The sequence below is a fragment of the Corylus avellana genome, chromosome ca6, assembly GCF_901000735.1.
Source record: "Corylus avellana chromosome ca6, CavTom2PMs-1.0".
Taxonomy (NCBI): Eukaryota; Viridiplantae; Streptophyta; class Magnoliopsida; order Fagales; family Betulaceae; genus Corylus; species Corylus avellana.
Window position 1 is genome coordinate 18,318,195 of NC_081546.1, and position 9,911 is coordinate 18,328,105.

General features: G+C 35.0%; 1 protein-coding gene across 1 annotated transcript; it reads right to left on the reverse strand.

Annotated features, from left to right (window-relative positions):
• Positions 1–1,816: 1,816 nt before the first annotated feature.
• LOC132185279 (cell number regulator 2-like) lies at positions 1,817–2,671 on the reverse strand. Its single transcript, XM_059599071.1, has 4 exons — positions 2,590–2,671; positions 2,356–2,427; positions 2,057–2,266; positions 1,817–1,893 (listed from the first exon to the last, which is right to left on the reverse strand). Exons 1-4 carry the CDS (start codon positions 2,669–2,671, stop codon positions 1,817–1,819), a joined length of 441 nt encoding a protein of 146 aa, XP_059455054.1.
• Between the last annotated feature and the right edge of the window lie 7,240 nt (positions 2,672–9,911).

Here is a 9,911-nt window from a genome sequence, read left to right on the forward strand (position 1 = left end):
GTTATATTTATATATTTTAAACAATAATTAAATTTTGTTGAATTGTTCATTTATTTTATTTTTTATTTTTTTAAGTACTTTTAGTCAATTTTTGTTCAATTTTGTTTTTTAATCTTAACCTTCGTGAACTAAAATTCTTGCTCCACTACCACTACAAGCAATATGGTCTTTAGCGACCAAACAAATAGCAGCGACCCCAAAGTCGCCGCTATTGAGGGGTCATTAGCAGCGACTTTTTCTTAGTCGCCGGTAATGACCCATTAATAGCGGCGACTTTTGGGTCGCCGCTAATAGTGGACGCTTAAAACCAAAAAAAAATTTATTTAGCAGCAACAACAATAGCGGCGACTAGAAGTCGCCGCTATTAAGCATCATTAGCGGCGACTCTACGGGGTCGCCGCTATTAAACAACAATAGCGGCGACCCTTGGCGCCGCTAACAATACTCCAAACAGCGGCGACACTAAAGTCGCCGCTGATGAGAGTCAACAGCGGCAACTCTTCAGAGTCGCCGCTATTGACCATCATCAGCGGCGACACACGGCCCATTTCAACCTTTTTTTTGCGGCAAAAAAAAAAGTTATTAGCGGCGACTATTGACCCATAAATAGCGGCGACCCCAAATGTCGCCGCTATTGATCATCAAGGCGGATTAATACCAGCAAATGAATAGCGGCCAAGGGTCGCCGCTATTGATCAATAGTGGCGACATTTAGCTCATTAGCGGCGACTTTGGGTCGCCGCTAATGAGCAAATTTCTTGTAGTGTACTAACCGTTATTATAGGCTTTATTATTATTATTTTTTACTTTTACTTTTTTTATTTTTAATGTTACTCTGCACGTAGAGTTAGTTTTACAGGCGTTAATTTATGTTTACATGCTAAGTTTAAATCGTGTCGATATATATATATATATATATATATATATATATATGTATATGTATATATACCAACTATTTAATTAAACCGGTAAGGTCTCTCAAATTTAGTCTACTAAATTCATATTAGAATGGTGTGAGTTTCTCTAATTATGCCCGAGGTATTGGTCCTCCCTTGTAATCCTTTCTTCCTTATTCAATTAAAAAAAAAGCCCGAGGTATTGGGGAATGCAAAAAATAGATAAATGATTGCTAAAGATTTGACTTCAAAACAGTAAAGGCTAAGGATTCCATTTACTCTTTTGCCTTAGATACTGTAGCTGACTTGGATTGATGTGGTATAAATTTTTGAATATTTTATACTGAAAAATGAAAAAATTTTGTTTTGTATTGATTTTTTTATTTGAATAATAATGAAACATGAATGATGTAATATAAAAAGTAAAAATAAAATAAAAATATTTTTTATGTTGATTTTTTAGGAGAAAGGTGATTTGAACATAAAAAAAAAAATGGGGAAAATAGTTTGCCAAACGGACCATCATATCTATAAATGGCTGGGCAGTGCATTCAGTTTTGCTTGGAATACTAACGTGGAAATCTGGAGATCGAGCTGGTTCATCCAGGATTAATGGCAAGTATAGTTTACGTAATCAAATGCAGAACCATAAAAAAAGATTAATTCAAATAAGTTTTGCTCAACAAGATAGTTAACAATAATTTGAAGTCAATGGAAATAATAATAATAATAATTAATAATTTGTTTTTCATTTATTCTTTTAGTAGCATACAAAACCACAAATTAACCAAACACAAGCTGTTTTACACATAAAGAAAAGAAGAAGAAGACGAAGTAGATCTTTCGGGGAAAATGAGAAAAATTAAAGAAAAAGATGACAGATTGAACACAAGGATGAATGCAAAACCGCCATGGAAGCCTTAACGAGTCATGCCTGGTGCAACAAATGGCGGCGTTGTGGCTTCGCCGTTCATTTTCTGAGCATTGGCTACCCAACCTGTATCACAACATCCCATGTCAAAAACAAAAGTTTTAATGCACATAATTGTGCATGTACATTGATAACATAATTGTCAAATGCCATGTCATCACTAATCAGATTATGACTCGTGTCACCTATAATAAAATAATTTATAACCGTATAGAAATTAAAAATTTACCTATAGTAGGGTCCACTCCACGGCTTTTGAGCTCGCGGTACTCTTGACAAAGCGCGCAAGTAGTGCACCAAAAATGGACGCAGCAATCCCCGCACGGATCTTCCGGCAACGAATACAAGGCTCTCAGTTTGGGTCGGTACGTGCACGTGTACAAACATGCACAACCTAAATGTGCAAGGGCGTAGTAGGTCAAACCACCGCTAGCACAAGCTGCAAAAATTAACACAAATTAATGTTCAATCACATTCAAAAAATAAATAAATAAATTCCCGCCCAAATCATTTAATCCATCTACTCACTTGTTTGACCTCTGTCCACGATCTCAGCAACGCGGCCAAATGTGATGCAAGGACAACAGCAGGTAACACAACCTTGAGAATAAAAAGAAGAAGAAAAAAAAATTAACAGGTTATATATATATAGATAGATCATATCATATAGATAAATACTATTTTAATTTGTATAAATTAAAACAAGAAAAAATTCAAATTGTAGGATTGTACGTATTAATTAGAAATAGAAGAAGGGCTTACAATTGGAGGAATCTTGAAAACAATCACAGAGGCCGGAGGACCATTGGCCTTCGGGTTGAGGGTTAGTATTATTGGGATACATTTTAGCACTGAAAATATGTAGAGGGAAGAGAAGAGGAGAGCACGTTTTTAGCACTATGCTAGATTCACTTCTTATATATATATATATATATATAGCAAAAGCTCCCTATAGGTTGACGTTGATTTTGTAACACAGGATGTGATACGATTAGTGGTAAAGTCGTGGTACTATAAATTATTAATTTTAGGGAGGTTTATTCACTTGCCAATATATATATACAATGCAAGAGTTGGATTAATAAATGTTTGGATAACTTCACTTAGAAGTTATGGCATGACTCATTTAATTAAATTAGAGTTGACTTATATAGTCTTATATATATGGATCTGGCTTACATGCTGTTATTAAAATAACAGCATGTAAGCCAGATCCAGTTTGAAGAGCGTGTCAAAAATTGCCAATCGTTGTTACGTGTCGAGTTTGAATTGTGTCGAAGTATATATATAAGACTATATAAGTCAACTCTAATTTAATTAAATGAGTCATGTCATAACTTCTAAGTGAAGTTATCCCAAACATTTATTAACAGCATGTATGCTGTAGTTTAATCAATGGTCACGATTGAATCTAAAAATTGACTTAATTTTAGAAGTTTTTAATAAGAGAGAGAAAATGAAGAAAACTTTTGAGAGATTCAATCTTGATCATTGATTAAACTACAGCATACATGCTGTTATTTTAATAATAGCATGTAAGCCGGATCCCTTCAAACTCATACAAAATTAGCGGTTTATGATTGAGGCATTTTACTCATTTAATTAAATAGATCAAGTTATGATTGAATTATATAATCATATACACATATGTCTCAATACAATTCTATCTCGACACATAAAAGATTGAGTTTGGTTTGACTTAAGATTATCAAATTCACAAAGGCTTGATCAGCTCACAAACTGCTTAAAGTTTGAAAATGAGAGCCACTTAGACATTACAATGCATTTCCATAATATCAAATCATTCAATAAATTTCGAACAACGAGAAAACATAGAGGGAAGAACACTCTCTGCCATTCTTCCTCCTCCCCTTTCCTATTCTTGTCCCCCTTCCCTTTGGTGTAGCAGTGCTCAATGGCTTCTCTGTGGTCTCTTCCGAGCTCCATTTTTGGTAATTTCGTTTTATATCTAGTTTGTAGATCTAGATCTAGCTTTTCAAACTCAGATCTACTCGTCTTCACCAGCCAATGCGCGTTTTCTTGAAAATGTCTACCATGTCGTTCTCTTCCGCTGCTGTTTGTATTGAGGATTTTGTTTTTTTTGTTTTTGTTTTTGTTTTTGATTTTTTGTTATTTTTATCTTGGTCTTTGGGTCGAGGACGTGTGTTGTTTTCCTAACATTTTAGGCCAAGGAGGAGTAGATCGGTGTGGAGATTATCTCTCACAGCCATAAAATAAACTTTGAGAATTTGGGCTACTAATGTCTTAGATCTAGTTTACTCGAAGCATATTTGTTTCATAGTTATAATTATACATGAGTTAACAGAAGCTGAAGTTATAAATAGTACTTGATTGTACGAATTTTTTGATTGCATCTACGATTTTGTAATCTCATAATTTTTTACTGCGATTTATCATAGCTTTACACTTATCAATAGCTCTATAGACTTGATCTTTTATTAAATAAAATAAAATAACAAACGGATGACTCAAAAAGGTAGAAGTCCTGCAGGCCTATTAAAATATATATACACACAGTAATGATACAATGCACGCGGCGTGCGTGGCACGCGGGCCAGTGCAAAATTTTTTTTTAAAAAAAAAAAATAATAATAAAAAAATAAAAAAATAAAAAAATTTGTGCCTGGCGTGCATCACTGTTGATGCACGCCAGGCGTGCAATGTATCATTACTCATACATTAAACTTGAAAAGTAAAATATTTATTCATGGAAAATCTTTGACAAAAAACAAATGTACATGACTATTAAATGAGAAGGCTTCAATAAGAAATATATATACACCACCAATCTACGTGCATCCCAATCTTCAGTAAGTTGCTCTGAATTGTTATTAAGAACAACAAATGAAAATAATTTATTTTTTTCCATCCCAAATTATATTCTGCAAGAGCAATTCAATAAGAAAAGAAGTTGGCTTGGCTTCCCAGCTTCCTTCTCTCCTTTCATGGGTCAATGTTTATCAAAAAGTATAGGTCTTGTTAGACTTTCATTTACCAGTTTATTAATCAACTTGTTCAAAGTCCATTTAATCAAACCAGCTTTTCAAAAGTTGCCTTTAAATTCGAATTAATCACATGATGATCAAGCGATTAGTGGAAGCAATGTATAAGATAAAAATTATACAAAAATAATCCTCACATTTTTTGTCTTATCCTCAATTAATTTGGGCAATCAACCCATCCACTATATTCTTTAATTAATTATTGGTTCACTTATTAAGCAGCAAAGCTTCATAGATTGACCTTGACTTTGTCAGAGATTAGTGTATGAATAGTGGCTACTGATGTAAATCATTCTTAATTAGGTGGTTTATTCACTTATCAAGTTTCTTGATTAAAAAAACAAAAAATTATTGATTGACTTCAATTTTTTTTTTTTTTTAACAAAAAAAAAAAAAAAAATCAACTTGAACTTAATTTATTGAAATGTCAACTTGTCTGATTTTAATTAATATTAATTCATAAAATTCAATATTGTTTCATCTACGTTACATTTTTGTCAATTACAGCTAAAATGTGATGTTGAAATTTGTATATTAGTGAAATGGTTCAATTTATTTGGAATTAATTAAGAAGATGTGATCATGACCAGCTAGAATCTGGAAAATGCTTTGCAATATATATGCACGCAGCACGCATGCTGGATCGCCTGCTGGAGAAGGGGCCAACCGGCCAAGCATGTTGTGTGTAGGAATTAATTAACAGTCAACCCACCAATCATGGCGGTTCGTTGGGATTAATTAAGTGGGCTTAATTTATTTGCATGAACCACTGCACCAATATGCATCTTATTCTTCAAATTAGGTCGTGCTGTGTCCATTGGTCAACTTAGAAAATTAAGATCCTCTCTATTTCAAATGAACTGAATAATATACAATTAGTTATAGTAGAAGAGTATTTTTGTCCATTTAAAAAATAAAAAGACAAAAATACCCCTTCACTAATAACTAACTAGATATTATTCAGTTTATTTAAAATGAGGAGGATCCTATTCCGAACTCAGATGCCCATGTAATTATGAATCCTTTTTCCGGGCGTATTTTAGCATAATATATGTTCAGTGATGGGTATTGGGCCTGGCCCACACAAGGAAGGCTTGTGGGCCCATGAAGATAAGGCATGGCGTGCTGATCCAGCAATCCATCTAAGGGAGTGAACACCTCACACAATGGTTGCCATGCCAAGTATACATAGAACAAGTCGGCCTTTAATTTCCTCGCCCACGAAGATCCTCCGTGAATCGTGAGATAGTAGGAGAAAATTACGGTTGTGATTTCTAGGTTAATTAAATCTCATGCCATGTGAGAAGACTAGGGGAGACTCTATCAGATAGGTCTCGTGTAACGTTTCAGTAAAATTAATTAACTGGTAATTGACTTCATGGTTCACTTCCTAACCTTATTCCATGATAAACAAGACTCAGGATCTCATCCTCTCTGAAAAGAGTCTGCAGCGGAAGACTTTTGACTAAATGACAGAAATAATAATAATTTAAATCTACAGTCATAATAACCAGATTGAAACTCAAAGCATCATAACATAGATAAACTTTTAAGTATCGAGGTTAGAGACCAGTCATCAAAATATAATACATACCAAGTTTACTTGTTTTGGAAGAACATCAAAGCCTATATTTAACTAAATATAACATAAAGATAATCTCGATCATATACTGATGAGTGGCTCCACCAGCGTCCCACATTGACTTGAGGTAGACGGGGTTCAAGTCCTCAAAAATGACCCTGATCAAATACCTCACAGCCACCAGATGGTTTCTCGAATCCATCTCTTGTTGAACTAGTTATAATAGCGCGCGCGATATGGAGGGGGTGTAGGTAATGAAAATAAAGCAGTAGAACCTTCCATGTAGGAGGTAATTGCAATTAAAATAAACATAATGCAAGAATTTCCAGAATAAGCGCGAAATTGGAGCATATAAAAGAGTAGGAGAGAAATGGAATAAATTTATAATTGAAAGATTTCAAAAGATTTGATTAACAGGAGTACTTACAAATTCAAACATAAACTGGAAGTAGTGAAGTTACACAAGAGCATAAAGGATAACAAGTAGAGAGCAGCAGGATAGTTGTAGAGGGATTTCAGGTGTTTAGGCTGAAAGCTTCTGCCTTACAATGAGGGGGACTTCCCCTTTTATAGACAAAGTCCAGCAGGTGAATAAAAATTACATCAGAAATTTTAACAGTAAAAGTAAATATTGTAGTGTCGGCAGGCACTGTGGTATCGGCAGGAACTGTAGTGGAACTGTGCCATGATGATTTGGCAAAATGTCTTTAGTAAAATGAAAATTTATGAATGGTGCCACTAAGGACGACAAATGATGAACGGTGCCACTGAAGAAGGCAAATGAACTATAAACGGTGCCACTGAAGGGAAAATGATGTTTAACGGTGCCACTGAGGAGGGCAAATGAACTAAAAATAAACGGTGCCACTGAGGAGGGCAAATGAACTATAAATCTTGAATTCCGGGGAAGTAATTGTCTGGACTGTCTCCGGGAAAACCAGAATTCCCATACCATTCTCGCATGGGGTTGAAAGTAGCTTCAGAAGAAGCATCAGCATTTTCATCTTCATCAGAACTGTCATTGAGAGATTTGAGTAATGCTTTTAAGATATCCTTCTTCTCTTTTTTCTTCGAAGATGATTTTTTCTTAGAAGAACTGGAAGAGGTGGCAGGAGTAGTGGCCTCTTTGGGAGGAGAAAGGAAAGTGCTAGGAGTTATCAGTTGAGCGGCCAATGGTTAATTGTTTAGGAATTGGAGGAGCTTGGATTTTAGGTAACTGGGCTAGAGCTTTGACATTGTCAACTATATTATCAGTTCGTGGGTAATTATCCCACCACTTAATGTACCAATGCCTTTCTAGTTTATCACCAGCAATAACATATTGCCATTTGATGAACCAGGGACTTTTGAATTTTTTAGCAAAATGGAGAGTGTGGGGAAATTTAGCCCCATGTTCATCAGTATTGTAAAGATTTTTAAACGATTTAAAAGCCTCGACGATTTTTAATGGGAGAATACCAGGAATAAGACCAAATTTTGTCCACCAGTTGAAAAACCAGAGGGGGAGAATGCCTCCAAATTCTTTATCAAAACTTAAGAACCAGGAGTGGTCGAATTTGGGATTTTGGAAGAGCATGAATTTGAACCAGGCATTGACATAATCGTAATAGCAAAAAGGGATTGGGAAATCATCTAATTTTCTGGGTTGTGAGGGATGTTCCCCCCAATCTTTTTCAAGAATGATTCTATCAAAATATACACTATGATAAATGAGTTTTTGGGGTTCAGTCTTACTGTAAATGGGTTTAAAATTGACAGATTTTGTTTGGAGTAGGATATTGGTGTAATAAGAAAGAGTTTTTTAAGGATGTTCAGGAATCCAATGGAATTGAGGGGGGAAGTAGGAAGTAGCAATTTGAGCAGGGAATTTAATGTGAGAACGATTTAATTCAATATGAAACAAATGTTCAGAATGAGGAAGAATGATATAAGCTGAGGTTTTATCAATGAGAGCACTGGAGTAAGTGGCTGGTGATCCAAGATTGAAAGCTGAGAAACGGTTGGCTAGAGCAATAGATGAATTGGTAGCTGGAGGAGAAGTGGCAGTCTCTGGTTTCAAGACCAAAGGCTTGGATTCAATCTTCTCTTTGTCCTTTTTGCTTGCCATGCTGGCAATGCAAAAATTCACGTGAGAAAATCTGGAATAGGATTGTTGGAGCCTTTAATGTATTCAATATCAAATTCAAAAGCACTTAAAATAGCTTGCCATTTGGCGAAAATTTGTTTTGATGCAATATTTTCTACATCCTTTTGTAAAATATATTTAGTAGATTTACAGTCAATTTGTAATAAAAACTTTTGATTTAACAAATCAGATTGAAATTTAGTAATGCATAAAACTACAGAAAGAATTTCTTTCTTAATGATACTATAATTAGCTTGAGCCTTATTCCAATATCCATAATGAAATCGAACAATTTGTTCGGGTGATCCTGGAGAAACAATTTGTTTCAGAATACCTCCGAAGCCGATTTCAGAAGCATCAGTTTCAACAATTTTGAAAGCATTATCTGAAGGAATTCCTAGACAGGGTAAAGCCTTGACATGGGCTTTAATTTCTCTGACAAGAGAAGTGTGAGTGTTAGTCCAGGGGGGAGGATTGCTTAGCAAACGGTCGAACAAAGGTTTACAATGTTTTCTCAAATCTTTGTAGAAGTCTGCAATATAATTTAAAGAACCTAAAAATCTTTGGAGCTGATTTTTATCAATGATAATATCAGGAAATTTATCGGCAAATTGAATGGCTCTATCAATGGGTCTTATCCAACCTTCAGAAATATCAAAACCAAGGAATCTAATTTTGGTTTGGAAAAGCTTGATCTTTTTAACAGAAACAACAAGTCCATTGTGTTTGACTGTTTCTAGGAACGAATTCAAATGTTTCCAGTGTTCATCAACAGATTTAGAATAAATCTAAACATCATCAATGTAAACGATAGTAAAGTGACTGAAGGGATTGAAAATATCATTCATGATATTTTGGAATTCACTAGGAGCATTTTTTAGACCAAAAGGCATAACATTCCACTCATAATGCCCAAACGGGGTGGTAAATGCAGTCTTATACCTATCTTTATCATCAATTTGGATTTTCCGAAACCCTGACTTCATATCGAACTTAGAGAAAACTATAGCCTCATTGATGCTACTAACTAAATCCTTTCTATTAGCGATGGGGTATCTGATCCATTCTAGTACATCATTGAGTGGTTTATAATTGATTACAAGCCTAGGAGTTCCCCTTTCGACTTTAGTATTTTTCATTACCTACACCCCCTCCTTGGTATCAAAGCTGTAAGAGTTCGGGATCCGTGTTTCCTTTAGCTCCAATCTTATACTCTTTCTTTGCTTCATATCTCTTTCTCTCAGTTATAAACCAACCACCCCGTTAGGTAACCTCGGTTGACCCATAAGTCCCGTCTTAAGCCTGGGTTAGGCATCTTAGGGCATGGTGAAGGGTTAGTTTTAGCTAAGGGTAT

What these genes read in the sequence shown, in the direction of transcription:
- LOC132185279 (XM_059599071.1), bottom strand. Translation starts at nt 2,671, where the DNA reads ATGTATCCCAATAATACTAACCCTCAACCCGAAGGCCAATGGTCCTCC. An exon ending in TTTTCAAGATTCCTCCAATT is followed by an intron (nt 2,428 to 2,589) that starts GTAAGCCCTTCT and finishes TTTATTCTCAAG; the next exon opens with GTTGTGTTACCTGCTGTTGT. An exon ending in TGGAGTGGACCCTACTATAG is followed by an intron (nt 1,894 to 2,056) that starts GTAAATTTTTAA and finishes GTTGTGATACAG; the next exon opens with GTTGGGTAGCCAATGCTCAG.